The 27,410-nt window shown below is 36.3% G+C and overlaps 1 protein-coding gene across 1 annotated transcript; it reads right to left on the bottom strand.

Moving 5' to 3' along the window:
- Positions 1 to 3,727: 3,727 nt before the first annotated feature.
- On the bottom strand, positions 3,728 to 27,199 carry LOC149537561 (uncharacterized). The gene is made up of 2 exons (XM_089798962.1): positions 26,721 to 27,199; positions 3,728 to 4,113 (listed from the first exon to the last, which is right to left on the bottom strand). The coding sequence occupies exons 1-2, from the start codon at positions 26,859 to 26,861 to the stop codon at positions 4,075 to 4,077; spliced, it is 180 nt and encodes a 59-aa protein (XP_089655088.1). The 5' UTR covers positions 26,862 to 27,199; the 3' UTR covers positions 3,728 to 4,074.
- Positions 27,200 to 27,410: the final 211 nt, after the last annotated feature.

The following is a 27,410-nucleotide window of genomic DNA, read 5'->3' as shown; positions in this document are numbered from 1 at the left end:
ATAGCACTTCCTCTACTTGTTTAGATTCGTTTAAGCTCTCTTTCTCTTCTCTCTTCTTTGGGTGGATCGTTCCTTTCACTTGTTCACACTATTGAAACACGATCAACAACAACTAAACTTGTCCTTTCACTTGTTATACTAGTTTTTGTTGCTTCCACTGACTTGACAAAAACTCTAAATGTATTACAATTGGGAATTCAAATATCCCACTCAGATCCAACCACCATAAGATATTAACTTATTTCATAAGTCACCTTTCATGACCGCATGCTAGTCCATAGTGTTCTGTGCCAAAAGTCAAACATATTTTGACCTGTAATGAGCTTCCTCTAGAATCTTCTCCATAATACTTGATCTCAATCACTGTGATATTTGGCATCACCTCCACATGTGTATCTACGTCATACAATTACAGCCAACTCATTACAAGTCATTACAATCATGACACCTTTCACTAATTTTAGTTTAACCAATTGTTACTCAAGAACTCATTTTTTGTTGACTTGTATGTCACAACTTTACCAATCACCTATCCTTAACCTAAGATTGTCTCATGTAATCAAATCATCACTTGTTCTTTGCATTAGCACATCATCACCTATTTTATAAATGATCACCTATTCTATCGATTCCATTAGTTATGCTAACAGGAAGTGCATGCATATCCTCTATCATTTTCATCGATTGTAGTATAATTACTCTTATGTTCCAATATAGAAAGAGCATTGACAAAATTCACTCATATGCAACGATAGGTTTCAAAGGGACATGCACTAACAAGGGGAACCCAAGAGCATGAACCTATAAGTTTCACCACTATAGTAAAATGGTGGCAGAAAGTGAAAGTAATTCCAACAAACAACCCTTCTTTTTATTGCACAAGCTAGAATCCATCCATCACATCAATGTCCACAAAAAAAACATATCATAGCCAATAAAACTCACTAGAAGCAAACATGAGACAATTTATTCTACTAGTTTTCCAACATAGAATAACATGTTGACTAAATTAGTCCCCGTGCATAATAACATGTGGGATTTAATACTATCCATCCTCTTGGTTTTCAACCCATTTTCAATAGGTTATTTCAATACAAGTAATTTGATTTACATATGTATTTATTTATTTATTATTTATTGTATGTTGATTAGTGTTATTAAAAATATATACAAGCAATAATACTTCATCAAATTTATAATAATTACTATGTATATTCAACTAAGTGTATTTATATGATTAATTTTTTTAAAGAATCAAATAATAATATTTATTAATATTAATTTATGAAAAGTGTGTGTGCGTGTGTGTGTGTGCATGCATGTGCATGTGTGTGTGAGAGAGAGATTTGTGTGCGTGCGTGCGTGCGTGTGTGTGTGTGTGTGTGTGTGTGTGTGTGTGTGAGAGAGAGAGAGAGAGAGAGAGAGAGAGAGAGATTTATGTGTGCACGCGCATGCACAGTGCGTGTGCGCGTGCATGTGTGTGTGTCTGTGTGTCTATGTGTGTGTGAGAGAGATTTTTCCTCTTTTAAGTCAAAAAAAAAAAAAGTGATTGCATTATAAGATATCTTGTGTGTCACACACAAGAACAATCTCTTTATCTCTCCCTCTTTCTATCCCTATCTCTTCACCTCTATCCTTGTTGCTCCATCTTTCTCTATCTCGCTACTTCTATATCCTCTTTGATTCTCCCCTTCACTCTTTATTTATATCCATTATATATGGTTAAAATACTTATGTAATATAGTTAATAACCTCCCTCATACACAACTACTCTATGTTTCTCCTTCCCTCCCTTTCTAGTCACTCTTTATCTCCACACACACATATACACGTGTATATCACTTCTCACCCCTCTCTCTCTCTCTCTCTCTCTCTCTCTCTCTCTCTCTCTCTCTCTCTCTCACACACACACACACACACACACACACAAAATATGTGTGTGTGTGTGTGTGTGTCCCTCGATGTCTTTCTATACTACTATTAATTCATACCCAAACTCCATGTTTCTCCTTCCGTATCTCTTTATCATCATTCTTTTTATCTCCATGAACACTTTGATGTTAATGAATCCCAATCATATTACCAACTCAGAGGTTTTATTTATTTATGTGGTTGGATCCCTATAATTCTATGCATAGTTGATTTATCAATTTTCCATCAAAAAAATTTTGCACAAACAACATTATCTAAATGTCCTTCTGATTAACCTCATATACTACACAAATGTATGCAAAAACTAGACCAAAATTTCCCTAATTGACCTCCCACACCTCATTGCACACCAAGGTGCAATTGCTAACTAATAATCGAACTAGAACTACAGAGAAGGCTAACAATAACTAATATAAATAATGGTAAACACACTTTTCCTATGAAAATGAAACAAAGCAATGTCTAAATTGCGAGATAGAAAAAAATTAATGACATGGTTATGAAGCTTTAACACAACCAACATCTAAAGATAATAGTGACACAATCATGGCATATTTTCAATTAAGGTAAGTTGGTTTTGAAGGGAGTTTAAACCCTTTACAACAGAAGGAACATCACCAACAGCAACACACACAAAAAATCAAATCCAACTTCACACAAACAAACACAATTGCAACCAAGTTGCTAGGCACAAAATAGTACCCATGGATCCAGCGTAAAATTCCTCAACTTTGGTGTGTGATAAAGAGACAAGTTTAGGAAGACCTCTTCCTATGAAAAATTATCTAGGAAATGATATCTTTTAAGCCCTTTGATTGGGAGAGCGAGGATGGGTATCGAGACACCCTCAAATGATCCATCCATGAGTGCAATACAAACAAATGAATGTCTGGCAAGAGAAGCCAAACAATGAATAAACAAGTAAGAAAAATGGGAGACTTCACTGATGAGAGCCAAAGGATCTGTAGGAACATCATGGCCCAATTCCAAAACTTTCGTATGAGATTTAGCAAAAGTCGTATCTAATCAAAGAGGTGGAGACCACCGTTTTGGCATCGTTACCAAGCTTTCCTATAAAAAAACAACACAGTTAATGTCCCAAATGGAAGATAAAACCAATCCATGTCAAGTTACAATAATCATAGCCTCAAATTACCATTATTATCATTGGATCTCTAGGGCTGGATGAAGAAATGAGATCAACATTTACAATAGGTTAGGAAATGATTCAAATGTTAACATAGTAATTTACATCATCATGCACTCACCATCATTGATGCCTTCTGAAGAAATTTGTACAAGCAAAATGAACACTTGTAATATTGCTATCAAGATTTAACTGTGTGATTTTTAAGTCAAACTCATTGACCCATATTTCATTAGTAGTGATTCAACATGAATCCATCTCTCATGAGAATAAATGGAACACTTAGCACTCATTGGATCTAGGTGACCCTCCCGGGAAGTCCCGGTGCTTCACCCCTGTGAGCATCACCTAGATCCAATGAGTGCTAAGTGTTCCATTTATTCTCATGAGAGATGGATTCATGTTGAATCACTACTCATGAGATATGGGTCAATGAGTTTGACTCAAAAATCTCACAGTTAAATCCTGATAGCAATACCATAATTTGACTTGCTGTGGAAATTATCTCCTACTTATAAAATGAACACTGTTCTCTTTGTGAGAGGGAGAAGAATAAAGTCGTCTTAAATAAATTTGTGGCGCAATTTTATTTAACTAGCACAGATTTATGATGATATGGATCTCACTGTCTTCAATTACCAAAGATGATAATGAAAATGTATATCAGTTATTCAGTTATGAGAAGAATAAAATCATCTTAAAAAGAATGTTGACGACCACAAATCGTTATTCAGTCTCACGTTACATTCTAAGTTTATTATCTTCGTGCCCACTAGATTCTGCATGAAGGAAAATTAGCAACGATGAGGAGTACAAGTTGGTACTAAAATGATATTCAAATAAAGTTCTAGAACGTGTGGTACTCTCCATTGTAATCTATAGAATGTTTCCAAGTTGGTATTAAAATAATATTCTTAAAGATCTACACCATGTGATATTCTCCAAAGTTATCTGTAGAATGTTGCCTGTCCCAATTCTTTCTGATAAGCAACATATCATTCACCTTGGTCGTGAGTTTCTTCCTTCTGGAGTTTCTGTACACATGCAATTCTAATGTTAGCAGACAATACAAAGGTAGTCGTTCTTACATGTCAAGAAATTTTAATGCAACAGCCTTTTTTGATGGTGATACTTTCCCCAGTAAGCTACATGATTGAACTTGAATGCAAGCTTTATTATGGCTTAGAATAGAAAATAAGATATATAGACATCCAATAGCAGCCCAAAAGAAAAAGATAAACCACCTACGATAACAAAAAAGATGATAGTTTTGTAAGTGCAAGTAGTTAGATGTCCCAAAGCAAAAAGGAAACATAACAAGCTATTCAAAAGAGCATCTAAGCTACAATGTGATAATGGTCATAACAAGTTATGCAAGGCACCATTCATCACTGATAGGTACCTTATATTGAGTATGAATAAAAACATTAAAAGCAAGTATAAAAATTCTAGATACACAAAAGTTGATGAGAAACAATTTCATAGGATATCCAGATGGTTCAATTGGATAAACATGGGCTGTTTGATTGGGAAAATTTTGTAGAAGAATATCAATGAGGAAAATTTCATGGGCATTGAAACGGTCAAATTGATCAAATATAGAACATTTCATTGGGAACCTAGTTCTTGTATCCTAGAAGTGCAGTATAACAATTCAGCTTCTATAGTGTAATTGAAGCATGCCAGAGTACCATATTAAACAAGTTGATTAGGACTGATTACAGGAAAACATAACTACCAAAATGATACTTCTTAATAATTAGGCAAATAGCTTGTCTGCGTACTTCAAATTTCAGAGCATGCATTGAACTTTATGATGGAAGAATGGGTGCAAAGATGTTGGTTGACCAGTTAAATGTACATTTTGCATGTCAATGCTTCACTTTTTGACAGAATGCCTCATCCATTTTTCACTGTCGTAAACAGTTGGTTTATGAAATTCAGAGAATGCATAGATAAGACCCAGGCTTTCAGGTATACTGCCTTCCTAAATCTAACTTAAATCTACTCAAAATTCACCATGGCTTGTAATGCATAAATCCACAGGCTTGATCAGAATCTTGTCATCCAAAAAAGTAATGCTGCCTCAGGCATTAGAACATATGTTGTATAGAATAGCATTAAGCTTAATAAAAATTAAAGGTGTGCTTGTCATGCTAATGCTTTCTTAAACACCTAACAAGGTATGGAAGCCAATAAATAAATAAATATACTTGTCTCGACTTATAAGGCAAATTTGTTATCAGAAAAAACACTGAAGCATTCTTTCTAGGAGCTTGATCTTGAGGGACATGCTCCTTGAGTCATTTTCAAGAAAAACACTCACTTGATTGTAAGAATATAGTACCTTCGATGGCCCAAAAGTGTATTATGGTGTGCTCCCAAAACCTTCTCCTTCACCTTTGTCTCTAGAATAAGATTAGTATATACTTACAAATAATGAGGTCATTAACCACCCTTTACCTATCATTCTGTAATTTTCCATAAAAAATATCAGTAGGAAATGCATTCTCAGCATACTACACATTTATAAAAACCTTCCAATCAGTAGATATATTGGACTTGAGCACCAAAATGGTTTCCTAGATTATATTGGCAACATAATTATTCTGATTTTTAACATGCTCAATGTCAAAATCATGACCCTCTAACTTACCTGTTTCTGCTACCTATCATTCAAGTCCTTTTGATTGAGAAAGAACTTCAAGCTATTGCAATCCATCTTCAAAGCAAAACTTACACAAACTGAATACTATCTTAACATGGCCAAGGCATGCATGATGGCTAACATCTCCTCCTTGTACATAGGGAACTATTTCATCTCCTTGACCTTCGTACTCTCAAATGCTATGTATGTTTATTTTGCATCAAAACAGATACAACTCATACTCCAACACAAAGGGAAGTGAAAATCAGGAAAAGCCCAAATAGGGCATATTACTTAAGCTTACCAAAAACTCGTTCTGCAAAATCAGTCCATAAGAAGGTTCCCCTCTTTGTTGAATCTATTAATGGTGCAGCCAACTGTGAAAACCCTTAACCCCCTATAATAGATGCCAAGACCGTAAAACCCTATCAAATGTGATAGACTTCGGCAAAGGTGAATCTAAATTGCCCTGATCTTTTTTATAATCCACAGCCTCGGAAACTAATTCCCTAAGTACAAAATTTGTGCCATCCCAAATTCACACTCAGATGCCTTAGCAAAGAATGATTGTTGCTCTATATACCAAGCACCTCATCTATATGTTTCAAATAATCCTCTCAATTTTTGCTATACAAAAGTATATCATCAAAGAAAACAACCATAAACTTTATCAATTGATTAGTGACTACCACATGCAGGATAGGAAGTGGCCAGCACATTTGTCAAGCCAAAAGGCGTGATCACTAGAGGTTTTTTTGTGCACATTCTCCTCTTTGAGCCCTGTTTGATGATAACATGATCAAAGATCAACCTTGGGAAATATATTGCCCTATGAAGTTCGCTGATCTTGGGAATCAAGCAGTCCTTTATTGTTTTTTTGTACAGTGCCTTATAATTGATATACATCCTCACAGTACAATCCCCCTTCCTGACCAAAACCATGGAAGAAGCAAATGCACTAGAGCTTGATCTTTATGTCTCATATCTAATAATTCCTTAAATGCCTTCTCAATTTCTTCCTTGCGCCTTTGAGGGTGGCAATAAGGGGTAGTGATGACTGGCTTAGATCCCACTTCCAGCTCAATGACATGTTGAAAGTTGAAACCCTCTATACAATGGCAAACCTAGCAAAAATCACTTGACACCAAGCTATGCCAATCCAAAGTAGATTGAATATTGACATGACTACAAAGAGACTAACATGTTTGTGGAATTGCCTGGCCAATAATCTTAAAAATATCCCAAGCATGTTTGATGGAGATTTCTGCATGGTTGAATTTAGCAAAGATAAAAAAAAGGTAGTTGCAAATTAGGTAGTGAAAATATATTATGGCCAAATTTAAACAGAAAGGAATCTTGTCATGTTATGTTTTCTGGCTTTGATTGTGTGAACAATTTTTACATCAACGTTTCTCCTTCTCTTCTCTTGCATGCATCCTGATGATGGATCACAGAGTGTGATCCAAAACGTTGACATAGAAATTGTTCACACAATCAAAGCCAGAAAACATAACACAACACTGATGGATTGTGTAAATCTGATAGCTCTTATAGAAAGGAACCTTATTGACCCAATATCTAGCTATAAGCAGGATACCAAAGAGATTTTTGGTTTACTTGGTCAAACATTAAAAAATGCAGCAAACATATATTTTCAAGATTAGACAAATTCATTTTAGATAAATTGTTCTTTGGTTTTTCTCCTATTGTTGGCAATAAAGCAGCTAAAGTTATACTTGCTACTCTGTAATATTCCCAAATTTATGTTTGGACAAAAAGTATTTTTTACTTGATCCGTACAGCTTAATATTTATCCACTGAAAATATTTACAGAAGCATTATTGAACACCTTAAAACTCTTGATCACTGCAAAGAGTTACAAGTTTGGAGTACAAATTACAGGTCAGTTTGACCTGGATAGCACTAGTGGACAATATAGTGGCTAATGAAAATCATGAGACTGAAATAGAAGACATAGTAGTGACACCAAGAGGAATTACGGAATGCTAATCAAATTTTCTCCTACACAGAAAAGGAACCATGAAAAAGCACCATTGCATTCTAAAGAATGGGCTTACTTGATTAAATGTATTGAGTGAGATCCATGAAAAATCATGTATTCAATTGAAAGATGAAAAGATGCAATGATCTGATTGAGAGGAATCACAACAAAAGATGAATGAAGATAGGTGCTCCTGGCATGCTTGTAAGATAGGTATACATGAAGAAATGTACACAAAGCTAAGACCATTACAAAATGATTTGAGAAAACAATTGAAAGAGCGTAAGGATATTCAAAAAGTACAAGAAAAAATTATTGAAAAAAGTCCTCTATTTTAATGCTTGTAAGGTGGAGTGGGAAAAAAAAATTTGCCAGGCTGTGAGATGTCTTTTTGTTTCCTCTCTGAGGTTGAGAGAGACACATCTTAAACTACGGAACTTACGAATTTCCAACTCTTTGCTACATTGAGAATTATTCGGAAATACAAGTTCATGAGCCAGGAGACCACTAGATAATAAATTGTCCTCATAGTTTAGAGGATGGTATTGTAAGTACACCCCATGTTCTAAACCAGGTTGTGCCTTTCCACTAGATATAATTTTATCAAACAGTTGACTTGCAAGCTGACTACTGGTTTCTAGTTTGTTCTCAGTGTGCAGATGTATATGCTGTTTACTGTTACTAACTAACAAGGACACAAGTCTATATAACCAAAACAGATTCCAATGCATGCATAAACTTTGATTTCATCAATAATTTAGATGAAAATTACAACAGCAGTGATGTCTCACAAATATTGCAATCTCGTCTCCAAACAATGAAACCATTACAAACATACCAAGTTCATTGTCCCACTTCTACAGTTCTAAAACCACTCCGAAATACCTGAACGGCACTGTATATTTGCTGCCCTTCATGAATGGCAGATCTCTAATCCATCTCAGACACGATCGGCACTATTTCATTCGATCTATAGACTGATATGACACTGTTTTGGAAGGCCCAGGTAGTACAGCCTTAAAAATCTATTACTCTACTTCTGCGGCTCACAACTGGGTTGTATCAGACTTGGATAGCATGTATGTGTCAGCAATTTGGCTAGGTTACATAATGTGAAGTTGTCATTTATGGCAACATATAATCAAGATTGAGTGAGGAGATCTTGAAGATGAAGTTTTGGATTTAAGACTTAGAAAATTGTCTAAGAATCACAGAGTCTATCTGTCAGTACAGACACTATTTTGATCAACGCAGTTCACAGGGGTATTTCTAGCACATGCGCACTGAGGTACAGATAGAACAAAGTATGAATATCCTATATCCATGATGCAGGAGCATCCTAGGCTTTTTTGCAATCCTGCTTGTTGGAGCCGAGTGTGAGTGGTTTCCAATTTTCTATTGCTGCCGAGCTGTTCTAGTGGATGCCAAGTTACTATAGCTCCTAGTGGATGCTGAGTGTCCCAGTATGTGCCAAGTGCTAGTATTGGTTTTGGTTCTGTTCATGAAAAATTGTCTATGAACCAACTTTTGGCATTTAATTTATGTATGGGTATTTAATTTGTGTTGTGGCTAACTTATGGCTCAACATATATTGAATGTGAGGGATTTAACTTAGTTTGTAATGAACTAGGCCGACTTGTGACTTGGGTATAAATTAAAGGGTTTTGTGGAGTCTTTAGCATAATTGGAGAATTCATTCGGAGCTAGAGTGAAGGGGATTATGCAGATGTGAATTTTGAAGAGCTAGGGCTGTGGCTTGAGAACCAGAGGATTTGCTTGATAGACCTGAGGGTACAAGTGTGGATTTTCTTGGTGTTCTTATCTAGTTGTGGATCTGCACTAGCTGGAATCAAGTTTGTAAGTGAATTTTGTTGGGTCTTGTAGAACTGATACTGTAATCACTATTTGTATTTGGCCCTAACCCGGAAGGCCTTACAGCCAAGCATATTGCATGTAATCAGTTATATCTATGAATAAAGAGTTTTGATTTGGTATCAGATCTTGCATTATTGTTGTTTTTGTTGCTGTATTTCCGATGTGTGGTTGTTTGCTGGGGGTTTGGACATATCCTTTGGGGATTCTCTTGCCTTGTATTGCGTCAATCCATGAGTGCGAGGTTGTATGGTCAGTACAGACAAAGATATTACTGTTTTAAATCGATAGTGTCGAGCTGATAGAACAAGGTAAAAGCACGGAATCGAGTATTTTATATTAAGGAATTATTTTGTCTATCAAAATAATTACTTGGTTAATTAGGGACAACATCCTAGATGTTAACCCTAAGTCAGCAATTGTTAATTTTGTGTTTTGGTAAATCTAAAAAGGTATGAAGGCAACACTGCAGATTAATATGTAATAACATGGTATAAAAGAAAAGTTTTGAATGCGAAGTTATGTGTGCTGTTCATGATAGGTATGCGATTGGTTAAGATGTGAATTCTGATGTTTTGATCAGAGTAGTACGGATTTATGATCAGTGTTGTGAAGTGCAGCAAAGACAAATCAGATATTGAAGATATCAGCAGCAGTAAGAGGTTTTTATCGCTTGTATTGAAGAACATCATTGTGTATTGCATGTTTGGGCAGTGGGCTCATTTTGCAGACTTTCTGTAATTGTAATAACAACTCCTAACAGAGTTGAGGCTTCTAACAAGAATTGAGACACTATACAGATGTAATAGACTCCTAATAGGGTCAATATCTTTCATCAGATACTTCTGATTAGTGGATCATTTTGTGGGTACCATCCTCAAACTAGAGTTTTCCCTTGGCCAGCATTTCCCTAGTTAACAAAATATGGTGTTATGTGTTGCATTATTTTATGGTTGTGTTTACTGTTCAGCTTAATCAGTTTACTTTCATACGCAAGTTATAAGATTGCTAATGATATCCATAATTGGGCAAAAGCTTGTGGAATATTGATTCACCCCCTTCCCAATATTTCCTATTTCTAACAATTGGTATCAAAGCCCAGTTACTTAGAGAAGGCCTAACAACTTGAGTACAATCTCTATGGATATGAATCAGTTACAAAAGAACCTAGAAGAAGCTCTTGAACAACTTGATGTACTTTCAAAAGAAAGAGATAATTTGAAAGACAAGTATGAAGATGTGAAAGATTACATTGAGAAGCTGAAGGACAAGATTGAACATCTTAGATCTAAGAAAGAGTCTAAAGATCAGACCAAGGATTGCAACAAAATTTCAAGGCTTAAGAAAGAGAATGAGATCCTGAAGCATGAGCTAGAGATTACAAATCTAAAGTTGAGCTTAAAGGATGGTGATAAGAAGATTGAATCAGATTTGAAATCTGAGAATGCAAATCTGATATCTAAACTCGCGAAGATAACATCTAAACTTGAATCATCAAACTTGAGAAGAATAATACAATTGTTAAAGGAGAGTAACACAATCTAAGTTACATCTTGAGAAGTTATATTCCAGCATTGAAAAACTTGATGAGCAGATTTTTACACAAAGACCCTCCTATGACAAGACTGGTCTTAGATATTTTGAAGAAGAATCATCTAAGAAAAAATGAGGTTACAAAGGAACCAAATATTGTGATCCAACAACTCGAGCAAGAAAAAGAATATTTGAACAAGGTCGAGTCAAATCAATCTGAAGATGTACCTAAACAACTTGAACAAGTTGAATCACCTAAAGTAGTGAGGAACCAATTTAGAGGAAGATGCTATGCATGTAATGAATTTGGTCACATGAAGAGGGCCAATACAGGTAAGTCATTTAAACCCCTTTTTGGTTATTGTTATAATTGTCATGGTTTTGGTCATAGAGCTATTGAATCTAAGAAACCTAAATTCAATAATGATAACAGAAGAATGTTTAGAGGCACTAACCCTACTGCTAATAGACCTATTGGATGAGCCAATGTTATAAGGAATGACATTGTGTTATAAGTGCAACAACTTTGGGCATATAGCTAGAGGAGCACAGATCATTCAGTCAGGACCTAGATATGAAAACAATGTTATAGTTTGTCAGATTTTTAACAACATGGGACATACAACAAGATATTGTATGATGAAAAATATGAGAATGCCTAACAAGATGAGGAATAACATAAGAAACCCTAATTCTAGAAGGAATATGAACAATAGAAGGAATGAGAATAACAGTAACAATCAAAGAGAACATGTGAAAGATCTTGTAGGGAAACCTTGATGAATCACTTGTTAAAGCAAAGGAACCAACAAGTTCATTTGTTGTGTTGGAAAGTCAGTGAAGTGAAGCATCTGAGAACAGATTGAAGTCAGTTATAGTCACCAACCAATCACAATCTGATTGAGCAGTTTATTTCATCAATTAATATGACTGAATTAGCATTAGATTAGTATAGAATACCTTAGAGTAGGAATTGAGACTTGCAAAGTTAGTATGAGGTAGAAAAGGATGTAAGGAAGGTATGGTGTAGTGCCTCTCCCATTTGACTTCTAGGTGTCATCCTGATGGATGCAACCTTGCTGATCTTTTGTTGTGATGGATCATGATTGTGACCCTGAGTGGTCTACACAGTTGAGGTGTTTAGATTTATGTTTCTGTATCAATTGCTTTGATTATGCTTTTGACTGATCTTTGAGATTATGATGTGATTTTTGGTTCACTGAGGTTTGTGCCAGTGATTACCAGGATCGATGTGGTATCATGAGGTTGTTCCGTGATTACCCTGAGATGTGTGCAGAGATTGTACTGTGTACTATTACCATGCTACACTGGACTGGGTTCCTGTAGCGATGGTTAGTCATGTTTATGACTGTGTTTGCTTATGTGTTTTAAATGCCTTTTTAATGCAAAGTAATCAATCATTATTAAATGCTTAAGTAATTAGAATGGATTGTTCTTGTTGGTTTATTGGGTTATGTGCTGTGGACATTTACCTTGTTTTATTTTGATCTGAGAGATATCTGTTCTTATGTTATGTTTACATTTGAGATGACCCGAGGGTCAAATGTTACTCTTTGATTCCAGTATCATAGATATTAGACTACTATGATGTTCAGTTAATCATATTGCATGATGATGCCATTTTGAGATGACAGTGTGTTTTATGATGATATCTGGTTATCTGGTATTTGGACATACCTCTGATTATGTTATGTGATGGATTTAATGCTATGGTTATTTACTTCATTCCTACGTTATTATGCTTTATGCGAACGTGAGTGATGTAAATAGATTATTTTAATATAATTAAATAAATGGTTAAATTAGGTGATTTAATGCATTTATTGCTTCGGCTATGTTATTATATGCAATTGTACTTGATCGTGTTGTTTAGTGTGCAGGATGTATATCCCTAACAGTGGCACATGGAGTTAGTGATTCAGCCCTTCATATTTTACCAATGTCGTCCTTGTATGGTCGACATATCCTTTATTAAAATGTTTAAATTAAACCTTTCGGTGATTATTAAATCCGAACTCATTTGCATTATGTGATTAGACCAGTAAGCGTGTTTGTGCATTTAGAGGTTCGCATTGTCGCGAAAGTTGTTTAAGGAGATTTATGTGTTTTGGATTTTCGGGCTTTTTAATTGATTTATTTTATATTTCTGGCAGCTTTGCCATAAATGAATTCCTATTTATAGGAATAGCCTGTTTTCGTTTGGGTCGATTCGGGATTTAACTAGGTTGGCTGGTTATTTGCCCTAATCGATTATTCACTCGAAAAGTGAATAAATATCCAAAAAGGAATTTAATTCCTCACTTCTCACTTTCAAATTGGAAAGTTGGAGAGTAAAACCCAAAATCCTCTTCATGAGGATTTACTGTTTTGTTCGTTGTGGGAGCTACGGGCGTGGGATCGTCGCGAGGTTGGGCTCGTTGGATCCAGCTCGGGGAAACCTTGGATTGCCGCGATTTTCAGCTACTTCTGCGGGATATTTATTTTATGGTTCAGATTCCCGTTTTGCCCTTTTGGCTGTGAGGTAGGGCTTTCCCGTTTTATTGTTTCTGCTCCATTTCTGCTTCTGTTTTTGGTAGCCGTTTGTTTGGAGGCTGAGAACTAGTGTTCCCCTCCGTTTCTGTATGCTAGTTCTACTCGGTTGGGCGGGTATGAACATTTCTCTGTTTTTTGAGATGAGGGTTTGGGATTTTACGCCGTTATGCTGGCCATTTTTGCATACGGTATCCGATTTCATTTATTTTTGGATTTTTGGGGTTTTTGAACCCAAAGGCCAAATGGGTTTTAATTTTGTAGTTTTCCAAATTTTTGGGATTTTTACCTCGTTTTGTGTGCCGCCCTGTTTTCTCGAGTCTTCTTGGCACAATGTGGGTCATGGACCTTGATGATCCGTTTGGATATCAGTCAGACCACTTTTGCACTTTTATGTTGCATTGGGATGCGTGTTGCATCCCTACTCCCGACGTTGTGTTCGGTTGAGTGATTTTATACTTGTTATGGGTTTTGTTGAACCTTTGCTTTTGTTTCATGAATGCTAGGATTTATGTGGAATCCATACTCTCGGATTGAGGCCGATTGAGTGAGTTCATGACTTTTGGTCTTGTTACATCATTGGGATTCGTGTAGAATCCATACTCTCGAATTGAGGCCGATTGAGTGATTTCATGATGTATGGTTTTATTGGCTTTAGGATTCATGTAGAATCCGTCCTCTTAAGTTGCTTTCAATTGGGTGTTTTATTTTGCATTGTGTTCTCATTCCTGTCCTTGTGTTATGGTCTTCGTGATGGTGGTGCGCCACACACGAGTACGTACGCGTACATTTGTTGGGTGACTTGCGAGGCCCAATCTTCCATGGATTTGTCGGAAGTTATGATCATTGGGGTTGGGATGGGAGTATGCATGCCCACGGGCACTTGTCGTAGGATGAGCTTGGGTAGGGTAGGGTAGCATATGGAGGGGGCTTCTATCCTGTAACCTGGTGACTACTTCCCGGTTGGCAGAGGAAGTTTTATATAAGTGATAATTAAATTAAAACTTTGGGTGGTAATAAATACAAGATAATTAAAATGTGTGGGTTGTGCGCCTTCCGTCGTGAAGAGTAGCTGCCCTAGGTTGTGCGCCTTCTGTTGAGAAGAGTAGCTGCCTATACTAGCTTGGGCTTGTTGACGCCAAGCGACTCTCCATGATGTCAGTCCCTACATAGCAGCCTTTTGAGTGTTTGACCAGGACCTGTACTCCTTGCATTGTCTTAGGTTCTTGGTTCAGCCATCATACTATCTGGCGTGAGTGTTAGCCTTGGATGTTGTGCTTTATGTGTGTTTGTGGTTGGATCATTATCTCCATCAGCACGGCGGGTGTGGACCTACGGGTGCCACGTGGTTGGGAGGCGTAGCTACCTTCACCACTGCTAGGAATCGGTGTACAGAGACGATCTTTTGTCCTAGTGCGACCGTTGCTGGATGTCTTCACTTGGTACTTCGGGTTCCAGAGTATGCTTTCTTGTGATTTATGCTTTCATTGGAATGCTTGGATATCATGTTTAGATGATGTTAGTTTACTTGACGCATTCCCTTATCATGATGTTTAGCATATGATTAGATGATGTTATTTGATTTAGTAGTACATCTGTTGCTTACTGCTGTTTAGCATGTGATAGGTGATGTTATCTACTGTAGGATTATCTTATACGTTATCACTAGCATGTTAGATTTCCTTGTGCTTATATTGTTGCATGTTTTTAGTAGTGACGTCCCTATTACGACAGTACCGACGATTTGGTCGGTGGCTTGGGATGTTACGCGTGGGGGATGGCTAGGACCCACAATGGTCTTATGATGCTATTGACGGTTGGGAGGAACCGCGCACTTATTTGGTTGTTTAGTTCTGAGATGTATCTTTGTTCATTGCGATGTTTATTTCAGTATGTGCTTTGCTTTTATGTTTTAGATGGTTAGATGTTCCTCTTTCCTTGCTGTTAATGCTCTCGAGTGTTCATTCCTCGATTTTAGTGGATCCGGTACTCCCCAGTGTGGAGGTTTCCTTGTTTGTTTAGCTTTTTGTTTGTGTTTTGTGTCGCGCTGATTTGTTTCCTCGCGCGAGATTGTATTTTCCTCGCGCGAGACTGTTTCTTCCTCGTGCGAGACTGTTTCTTCCTCGCGCGAAAGAATAGACTTCCCGCGCGAGAATGTAAATCTTCGCGCGGCGCATAGGAATTCTCGCGCGAGAATGTGAATCCTCGCACGAAGTGCGCACTTTCTCGCGCGAAACTCGAGACCAGTTTTCTTTCTCGCGCGAGAAGCAGGGGCTATCTAGGCTTATCGGATGAAAGTTCGGAAGTTGGTTTTGGACACCCTTTTGGTTCTTACACCTTCCTGGTTCAAAACAGATTTCCTAGGGGTTTAAAATATATCGTTTAAGTATAAGATATATTTTAATATATGCGACAAATTGTTTGAGATAGGTTTCAGACTTCTCAAAGATAAGTTATGGATTCTAGGAAATTTCAGGGCTTCAGAAATCCAGACTTAGCCAATTTTCAGGGCTTCAAGATTTCAAGCTTAGCCAAATTTCGGGATTCTGCATTTTACCCCAGCTTGGTGTTTTGTTGATGAGTGGTCTTTTCTTGTGCGCTCATCTTGTTGTGGTGGTTGTTGGCTTTTGTTTGGGTGTGTCAGTTGGGTAGTGGCGTTCGGAGATTCGTTGGTTGTCGGGATTGTGTTGAAGTCTTCCGTTGCGATCTTTGTGATCCCTGTATGATGTTGTCTTGCGCATTCATACTTGTAAAAAAAAATATCTTGGCTTGATTTGAATCCTTGTTTCCAAGGATCTCCGGGCGGGGCATTACATATGGTGAAGAGCGCATAAGATTTGGAGCTTATATGTGAGTGTGTGAAGCAAAAGAAGTTCTTTGATAGACAGAAACAACTTTTTGTTGATTGAATACTTGCGCAATTAATGTAGTAGGTAAAAGGAAAGGATTTAAGGAACTAAATTGGATTTGAGAGTACCATTTAAACATGTGATTAGTTAAGAAGAAAATTGAGAACAAATCGAAGGCTATTAAGGCGAAATTGAAGTGAATTCACCAGCAAACCATACTTCTGTGAAAATTGAGGTATTTTACGGATTTTCAAAAGGTTGAATTTGTAAAATTGAGTTCAGTATTTACTGTAAAGATGGATAAATCATTAATTCACAATGTTGAGGATGAACCCAAACCTAAGATGAAGATAAACCCTATCAAATCCTTGGAAGATATCCTTCAGTTGCATTTTTTATAATTCCGGACAGGATTTATGTATTTGGAAGATGTTGGAAGCTATATAAGGAGTAAGCATGAATTTGTAGGAGAAGGAAACATAGCTAAAGAATTTGACTTCATATACAAACAGGACACAAGTTTCAAAGATGGATATGAATACCTAGAACAAAATGACCTAGTCAAGTACTTATTTTTCCATGAGTTTGATAATGAAGAATGGACCAAGATCATATTGAGGAGGATTCGTGATGGAAAGTTTTGGTTAGGTGACTGGTTTGAGCAATGAAGGTTCTATACCTGTTAACGAGAAGAATGTAAAGAAAGTTTTCTTAGAAAACACCAAGTCTGAATATAATGGAAGAGGAATTGTGATAAGCAGAATCATGGCATCAAAGATATGTTCAAATTCTAGAGAAGATGATATGGCAGCAGGTTTCATTCATGCAACCTATATGATGTGTGTTGAGAAAGCTAAGGTGAACTTGTGTGAAATATTGAGAGCACAGTTGGTTGAAAACCTAGAGAGGATAAAGAAAGTAAGAAACAGTCAGTTCAGGTTCCAATCATTAGTAACATATATGTTTTTCCACCTGATGAATAGATTTCCATCCATGCCTATATCGGAGTTGATGAACAGTGATAAGTGTACTATAGAAAAGATAACAAATTTGTATAAGAGGCACCCTATTGAGAAGATTGAGAGCAACACAGACTTGATAATGAAGACATTTCAAACTAAGATGAAGCAGAGATACATAATTCCACTATCTGTAGTCTGCAAATACAAAAATGAAATTTATTTTGTAGTTGACACTGATTTCACTTACATAGAAGCATTTCAACCCAGAATGATGTATGTTGACCCTCTTGGGTATGAAGTTACATAAGCAGATATTGAAGGATATGTGAAAGCTATTCTTAAGTCTGATAGAGATGAAGAATTTGATAGATTTGGTACCTATGATGAGTTAATGCAGTAGCCAAGAAGAAGGTAGAGGAACCTATGAAGAAGATCATCGACGAGGCACAAAGGACTCCTGAGGAATCATCAGCAGTGAGACAAACAATAGCAGGTAAGAAAAAGAGTGGACGAGAAGGCATAATGTTTGTGACTCCACTAGCAGCAGTAGGACCCTCACCAGATCCATTGGCAGAAGGTTTAACTGTAGCAAAATCATTGGCTAAAGCATCAGCTATTCCTTATGCAGACATTTCACAGGTACAACCACAATCCACACTAGTTATTCCATCGGTTAGCACACCTATACAGCAAGGAGGCGAAAAAGAAGAAGAGGTGAGTGTTGTTGAGTTTAAGAGGAAGTGTGCTAGATTGGCAGAAATGAAGCAAGAACCAATAGTAACTCCAAAACAGAAGAGAATAAAAGAGATGGCAGCCAGGCCTAGTAAAAAGTAGAAAGTTTTGATGACTTTTGAGGAGAACAGGAAAATGAGAGGACAATTTGATGTCCCTGAAGATACTGAGCAAGAAGAGCAAGAGAAAAACCAACCAAAAAGTGCGAGCAAAGGAAGAAAGGCACTTAAGCCTAAGATAGAAAAATCGAACAGCGCAATCAATCATTGATGATGGTAATTTTGTCCAATTGAACAAGTTTTATGAATTGCACAGTAATTCTGAAAAGTTTGAGTTAGAAAATACAGTGATAAGGCACGTGATATAGAGTGGCAAGAAAATTTTAGATATACAATGTCTTATTCCTAAGGACTTGTCTACAAGACTTGTTAATAGAAGAGTAAGAGATCAAGAGGAAGACAAGAAAATAAGAGAAAACTTGATAAGAAAACTTTTCGAAGTTGAAGATGATGAGCACCTTGAGAGATTATTGGAAAATCTTGAACCTTAGTTAAGGAACAAGACAAAGGCTATTCTAATAATGGGAGAAAAATATGAGGAAATCAACAAAGAGACAGAAGCAACAATTATAAAGATGATGGCAGAACTCAAGCCATCTAGTCCACAAAGAACTACAACAGAGACACAAACAGAGGATACAGAGATGACAAAAGCAACAACTACCAAAATTTCAGAAGCACCTACATTTGTTATGCCACAAATGACAATTGGGACAGACAATGCAAGTGTACAGCACTAGCATAACAGTGGACGCAGCAAAAGATCCTTTCAAGGATTATGGGCCATCTGTTGACAATTTGGTAGGTTACATGAGCTCTGAAGAAGAAAAGGAAGAAGGGAGGAGGAAGAGAGAAGAACAAATGAAGAAGAAATAAGCAGAAAATAAGATGAGGGAAGAAGAAAGGAAGAAAAGAGAAGAAGAAAGGAAGATGAGAGAAGAAGAAAAGCAGAAGAAAGAAAAAGAAAAGAAAAAGGAAAAGAAAGATGAAGAAGCAAAAGAAAGGAAGGAAGAGGAGAAAAAGAATCATGATTTGGCCACTTTGGCCGATAAACTTAAGAAAATTGATCAAAATTTGCAAGGAAATAGGAAGGTGATTACCCATGAAACATCTTAGTTTGTACCCCAGTTGACACATACTGAGACTTTGGTTGACAAAGTCACTTTTCAGCATGAGGAGGACATCATACTGGCAACTCCAGTCAAGAGCACAGAGATACCCAACACACCAAGGTCGCCATTGGAATCAGTTTTGGGAAATTTATCTAGAGATGATGATGATCAGACTGGATTGAGATCATCTTTGAACTAGATTTTTGAGAACAATAAAAGAGTGAAAAGTTTACAAGAAACATTCGAGGAAGTTTCTGAGAAACTACAGAGTGTTATACCCATTAAGAGTTAATGAAGCAAATCCTCAAATGAGAGCAAAAGAATTGATTAAGGCTTTTGATATTGAGTTTACTCAATTATCAGAAGTGGCAGCTACAAGTGCACAGATTACGCATGATACACAATTATATGATACAATGTGCAGAAATATCAGGAAGGATTTAGCAGGACTTGACTCTTGTATCAAAGAGATAAGAAGATGTTTACAGGAAGGAAAAACATTGTATGGACAATGCACCTTGTCATACAAATTTATCAAGGATGTGAATGAGAAGTTGAAAGAGAAGCAGACAGAGCTATAGAACTTAGTCAATGAGTTACAGCTACCTCACACCGAGATTGAGGAACTAGAGAGCAGAATTGAAAAGATTTATGATGATATAAGCCTTATAGAGCTGAAGAGAGAGAGAATCATCAGAAGATTTTCATTGTTGAAAGAACATTTGACTTTGGTGATCAGTAATGTACAGAAGCAGCTTGATGAATGTATTAAGACTAAGACATTATATGATAAATTTGTATATTCAGATTTAAATGTAGTTGAAGTGACGTCTTACGGATTGTGCACTTTAATCAGTGTATCAAAAGAAATCCAAGATACTTGGGAAAATGAAAGCATGTTTTGCTGATTGCATTGCGAGAAAATCAAACTCAACATGAAGATTGAAGGTAACAAAATTTTGACATGTATATAGTTTTTGTCACTACTTTTGTCATTGATGTCAAAGGGGGATGAGTGAGGAAAATTGTACGTAAAAAATATGATATGTGAAGGGGAGTAATAAAAGAATAAAGTATGTAAAGAAGATAGAGTATAGTCAAAGGGGGAGTATCCATATGTATGATGATATATGATCCATAGTTTTTGAAGATTTTGAAAGGCCACTACAAGTTTTTGGAATGTTGTATTTGGGACTTAGCCAATTTTCCCATGTGTTGCCATCAATGCCAAAGGAGGATATTGTTGAGAATTTGGCTAGGTTACATAATGTGACGTTGTCATTTATGGAAAAATATAATCAAGATTGAGTGAGCAGATCTTAAAGATGAAGTTTTGGATTGAAGACTTAGAAAATTGTCCAAGTATCACAGAGTCTATCTATTAGTAAAAACACTAGTTTGATCAGCACAATTCACATAGGTATTTATGGCATGTGCACACTAAGGTACGGATAGAACAGTGTATGAAGATCCTATATCCATGAGCGCAAGGTTGTATGGTCAGTACGAACGAAGATATTACTGTTTTAAAGTGACAGTCTTGAGCCGATAGAACAGGGTAAAAGCATGAAATCAAGTATTTTATATTAAGAAATTATTTTGTTCATCAAAATAATTACTTGATTAATTAGGGACAACATCCTAGATGTTAACCTTAAGTCAGCAAGAGTTAATTTTGTAGTTTGGTAAATGTAAAAAGATATGAAGGCTGACAATGCAGATTAATATGTAATAACGGGATATAAAAGAAAAGTTTTGAATGCGAAGTTATGTATGGTGTTCATGACAAGTATATAATTGTTTGAGATGCAAATTCCAATGTTTTGATCAGAGCAGTACGGCTTTATGATCAGTTTCGTGAAGTGCAGCAAAGACAAATCAGATATTGAGGATATCAGCAGCAATAAGAGGTTTTTATCTCTTGTATTAAAGAACACTATTGTATATTGCATGTTTGGGCAATGGGCTCATCTTGCATACTTTCTGTAATTGTAATAACAACTCCTAATAGGGTTGAGGCTTCTAACAAGGACCGAGACACTATACAGATGTAATAGACTCCTAACAAGGTCAATATCTTTCACCAAATACTTTTTAATTAGTGGATCATTCTGTAGGTACCATCCCCACTGGGATTTTCCCTTGGCCAGGGTTTCCCTAGTAAACAAAATATGGTGTTATGTGTTGCATTATTTTATGGTTGTCTTTACTGTTCAGCTTAATCAGTTTACTTTCATATGCAAATTATAAGATTTTTAATAATATCCATAATTGGGCAAAAGTTTGTGGAATACCGATTCACCCCCCAATCCATAATTGAGCATCACGTGGTAGGACCATCAATAGGGAATTTGGAAGCCAGCTGCACAAGCTCACCACACCTACTCCTATTCCTAGTTCATCAACTAGGGAGATGGACACATATTTTGGATGCTAATTCAGTGCAAGGCAGAGATACAGAGATCTTACATCAGGAAAGTCAGGAGGCAGCTTCATTCATGCATTTAGTTCAGCAGGATATAACGATATTCTGATCCTCCCCTATAGTACAGTTGGTAGTGGATTTGGGTGATGGCATGAGGCTGCCTAATCCCAGCACTCAAGAGGTAGATGATGAGGTCATCTCAGCATTGAGTAGATTTGATGAAACTGGGCAGATGAATGATGATATGGATTTATCCGAGGTCCCTGGATAGCTACAGGAGAGCATGAAGGAAAAGGGAAGGGTGGAAGAGGTTCTCCCTATAGAGGATATTGATACATGTTTTTAGCAAAATTGGGAAAGCAAGGGAACCTGAATCAGCAAAAAAGATCCATTGGATTTCCAAAAGTGAGTCTCTTCATATTTCGAAATACACGTCTCTTTGCATGTCGCATGTCGCATGTCTAATCAGTATAGTAAGAATTTGAGTTTTACTTTCTTTTGTAAGATCCTACCTCATTAAGGACATGTAACCTTTTAATTCCAAATTCATTCAGACTATTTATGTTTACACAAGTGGATATGTAATTATTTCAATTGGTTAAATTATTATGTGTGTTTCTCTTCCTTGAAGTGGCTTGAAGAGACATGCGACATGCAAAGTGATGTGCATTTTGAAATATGAAGAGACTCGCATTTGGAAAATGATGAGACTTTCGGTTATGATACGAAGATTGTGTAAATTCAATATATATACGATCGCTTTGTGTGATAGCATGGTATTAGTTAAAAGCATTGTACTCAAACTTCTAATATTTAATAGAATAGATATTTTAATGTGGTTGGGTTTTTCCCCTCAAGCTAGAGGGTTTTCCAAAGTTGTTGCGTCTCTGTGTCTTATTGTTCTTCATCTTGTTTATTGTTGTTTATCTTTATTTCTAGGCAAAACATTAACATGGTCTCAGAGTGGTTAGATAACAGCAAATAAAAGAATTCTCTTGTTCCATAATCTGTATATCTCTTGAAGATTGCACAAGTATTGAGTAGGCAACATGTATGTATTGAAGGTTGGTAGCAGCTACATAGATCATTACCTTTGATGATCCAGTCACCTTCAATTCTGTCTGGCTTCCTCATTTTGTTTTGGCTTGAGTTGTTTATCTGCAAGAGTTGTGTGGTTGCTCACTTCTCATTATATCGTGCTCTTTCCTTGCTGTTGTGTGATATCTTTTATTAAGATTGTTTGCTCATGTCGGGAGTATTTCTATCCATTTATGTTACTGCTGTCTCAGACTTGCCATGTATTCTTCTTATTCTTCTTGTGATGTTTTGGCATCGATGTGAAAAGCCATGTGCATTCATCGGTTACAAGAACATAAACGGATCTTTATTATAGTGTCATTTTTTAAATTCAAGCTTCTTCGATAATTTGTAAGGAATGAACATCTTCCTCTTGTTGTTGCTTGAAAAGTTGTGACTCTTCATATTCTATGTTAATGTGTAAGGTTGCAACGGTAAAAGGCCTCTTCATGCATGATTACTCTTCTATTCAATAGTCACATTATTCAATATTGGCAACTCTCGTTTTTGTTATTCTGAGCAAAGCTTATTCAATATATTGAAGATTCCAAGTATCAAATGCATTGGAGAAACTTCAGAAGTTATTCATTTGAGTATAGATTTTTTGTTGTCAATTTTATATGCTCTGTATATGAGCCGTATGCAGTAGTTTTTAGTTCTGTGTAAGAACTTTAAATGTGATTATCGGGTATCGATATTTCTTTATTTTGTGATTTATCACAGTTTCCATTTGTAGTCATCCTTGCGTTTGACCTGTGTATAATCGGTTAGCGGTCTTGTTTAGCGAATAATGTTGAGACAGTTTGGTGCATGTTTTTGTCATGCATGCAATCATATTCATTTGTATTTGAGTCTCGTAATAGTTATTAAAGTTAAGTAGGAAGCATTAAACTGCAACATATAAGTTTTATCGTGCTCTGTGTGAGTAGTGTTCTGAGATCCTTCCTATATTGTTAGAAGAGATTATTGTGTTTTGATCAATATTTATGTACACATTGGATTCCATCTCAAGGAAGATTAGACTACAAAGAGATGAGTATTCTATGATTACACCTTTGAATGTTGATCATGAATTATATATATATATATATATATATATCACTGGGAATAGTGTATGCTTTTAGCATTGATCTCTATCTTTTCCTTCATTATTCTTAATCTCTCTTGATTGCAAGACGGATCAAGAAGCAATGGGATGATGAGAGATTACATACAAAGTCATGCAGACTATATAAATGAACATGGAGACACAACTTGCAGTCATGGGATTGAATTGGTGATAGATATCTTCACTACAGAGGAAGATCATATACAGGTTGTTATTATGATTAGTTACTTTAAAGATGAAGAAATGATATTCAAAGGGAGACTATTTAGCTGCAGAGATCAGATTTAGAGGGAGCTTGCATGACAGAGGGAGAATGCCTAATTCTTGACAGCTTGTGTTGTAGTGTGACTACTAAAGCTCCATGTTTGGTCAACTTGGAATCAACTCTCATATTGTGATAATCAAAGCAATGAGAAAGTTGCTCCTGCTAAGAGGGAGTCTCCCTTGAGAGAGAATCTCAGTTATTATTATACATGTTAATGAGTTCTTCTCTATGAAGAAGAAGTTTGAGGTGAAATCCCTTGTTCCACCCTTTGCAAGTAGGTATGGTGGATCCATCCTCTGAGTAGGCATGGTGGAAATGCGTCTTTTTTGGGTGAAGTCTAAGGTGAAAGCCCTCGTTCCACCCTCTACACATAGGTATGGTGGATCCACTCTCTATGAGTAGGCATGGTGGAAATGCATTCTTCTCTGAGAGAAGTTTGAGGTGAAAGCCCTCGTTCCACCCTTTGCAAGTAGGTATGGTGAATCCACACTTTAAGAGCAAGCATGGTGGAAGTCATGTGTCTGTCTGACTCCATGACTTTAATCTTATGCTTTTATGGTTCACCCTCTAGAAGTAGCTATGGTGAATGGTGTTATCTTGAGATAACAATGTTTTATTGAGAAAATAAATGATGAGAAATTGTTATTGACATTTTTGGTTGAAGCTATGTGTGTCTGTCATACTAAAGATCTCTCTCTTGCTAAGAGGGAGTGTTGAAGATTATAGCTGCCATAGAGATCTTTACCTCTGATACTGCTAGAGAAGAGATTTATGATGATATTTCTGTCATATTCATTTATATCTTTCTTAAAAACAAGTGAGCATGATATGGCATTCAAGGTGTGTTAGTTGTCTCATCCTAAACATCTAACATTTTATTATATGAAGAGACATACAACATGCAAAGAGACATGCGTTTCGAAATATGAAGAGACTCGCTTTTGGAAAATGAAGAGACTTTCAGTTATGATATGAAGCATCTCTTAATTCAATATATATATATATATATATATATATATATATATATATATATATATATATATATATATATATATATATATATGATTGCTTTGTGTGATAAGCATGGTATGCAGCTGAAAGCATTGTGCTCGAACTTCTATTAATTAATAAAAGAGATATCTTTTGGTGTGTTTGAGATTTTCCCCTCAAGTTGGAGGGTTTTCCCAAGATAAATTGCTGTGTCTTATAGTTCTTCATTTTGTTTATTGTTGTTTATCTTATTTTCTGGGTAAAACATTAATAAAATAATCATGCATATAATGTTGTGTGTGATGAGACCTGCAGTAATTGATAGTGCTGATTACTTCATTGAAGATGAGATACTTCTCCTATTTTGAAGCCAAAACTTTGGAGACAGGGGGACGTAATAGAGGGTAGAAAGATGCTCAATGGTCTAAGGAATTTCAAGATTGGAGAAACTATATTTCATTGGAGGTATAGACATAAATGTGAGAATTAATGTCTAATAGTTTAGAGGAGGATTCAAATATCTGGAAGTTCAGCATTATAACTTTCTGAGGGTAACAAGACAATTGCATCTCAAATGGTGTCCAATGATGTTGGAAACCTAGATTATAGCTAGGCGGCTAGGGGAGTCCAAGAACTGTTTTCAAAGGATAGCTTCTGCATAATCTACTATGTAGATGTATGTTAGGAGTCCATCAAATTATCTTATTTCTTAAAAGGAACGTTAAAATAAGTCAATAACCAGATTTGTGTACCTGTAAAGAGTCCCGGTTCGCTCTCATAGTAAGTTATAAATAATCTTCAGTCAGCTGTTTATTGGCTTTAGGTTGCTATCAATAATTTATGTTTAATATCAAACTCTTTGCCAGGTTTATAGGAAAGCTTTTGAGAACTGTTTACACTTGATGAATGAGAAAATCAATGATTTCTTTAGCAGTTTTTATTCCCCCTGCTTTTGCTGCTATCGTATTTCTAAATCTATAAAGATATTGCCAATGACCAATTCGGTAGCGATAATCTCTTGAAGTCTCCTACTATTCATGGGGAAAGACAATTCTTTATGTGCTTCGGACTCAATCCCAAGACCAATGGGATCGACAGAGCCATGGTGCCTAATATGTAACATGTAATCTCTGTTAAGAAATTCCTCTTCAGCGGCCTTGAATCCTGGTGTACAGGAGGGTATAAGTCAGATTTTACGTTCTGATCATCGCAAGATCAAATTTGACGCAAACACGCGGTCCTGTGCCTTAAAACCTAAACCCTATATACCTTAGCAGTCTTATAAAAAAACTACAAAACACTTTCACATTGCTTGACTTGGAAAAAACATTAAGTATCGCCTGAAACCCAAATAGAGCAACTAATGCCCAAAGTAATAAAATCGTCCCAAAATCAACTAAATATTTGATGTAATCTTGCTTGTTATCAAGTAAAAGTGGAGATAAAAGATCGACTTACTGTCTGAGCATTGTGCCAGGAAATCCCATTGTAGAGATTGATGGAAAAATTAGCAACGAGGTAAATGCTTATCACTCCCAGGACACCCGTAAAAGCCTTGAAGGCTATATCACCTGCCCTCCTCTTCCCCGTACCTGCCATTCCTGTTGTTCTTGAAGCGACTGTAGAGAAAAAAAAAAATCAGCTCTTCCTATCTTCTGCCAGATTCAATTTCGGCATCTCCCTAACAAAGAATTTCTTGTGAATCACCGGACCGACCGGTTTTACAACCTTGATGGTAGCAACGCTGCAAAAACGGATTAAGCAGTTGATTGACTACGCGTCAAATGAACGATGACCTAATGCTCCACGTTGTTTTAAATGTTTGTGGGTAGTCGAAGGACCATTGGCTACAAAAAATACTTTAGCACAAATCATGAATGAATGAAGGATTTTAATGACTCCTTTGAGCGAGGGATCACATATGAGAAACATAATGGAAATTGAATCTGTACGACGGCTCAAACACTTTAAAGATACAGAAATTCAGAAATTCAGAAGTGTCAGGTAGATCAAATGGATAGATATAAAAAAGTTCATTATATTTAATTTCATATAGAACATGGTGATAAAGAATAAGGCTAAAATTAATGACTTTTTGAGCAAGGGATCACATATGAGAAGCATTAATAGTGATTAATGGAAATTGAA

The sequence above is a fragment of the Cupressus sempervirens genome, chromosome 9 (genome assembly GCF_028749045.1).
Source record: "Cupressus sempervirens isolate cs-2001-9-10 chromosome 9, ASM2874904v1, whole genome shotgun sequence".
Classification (NCBI taxonomy): domain Eukaryota; kingdom Viridiplantae; phylum Streptophyta; class Pinopsida; order Cupressales; family Cupressaceae; genus Cupressus; species Cupressus sempervirens.
The sequence above is the reverse complement of the archived record's forward strand: the minus strand, read 5'-3'. Positions and strand labels throughout refer to the sequence as shown.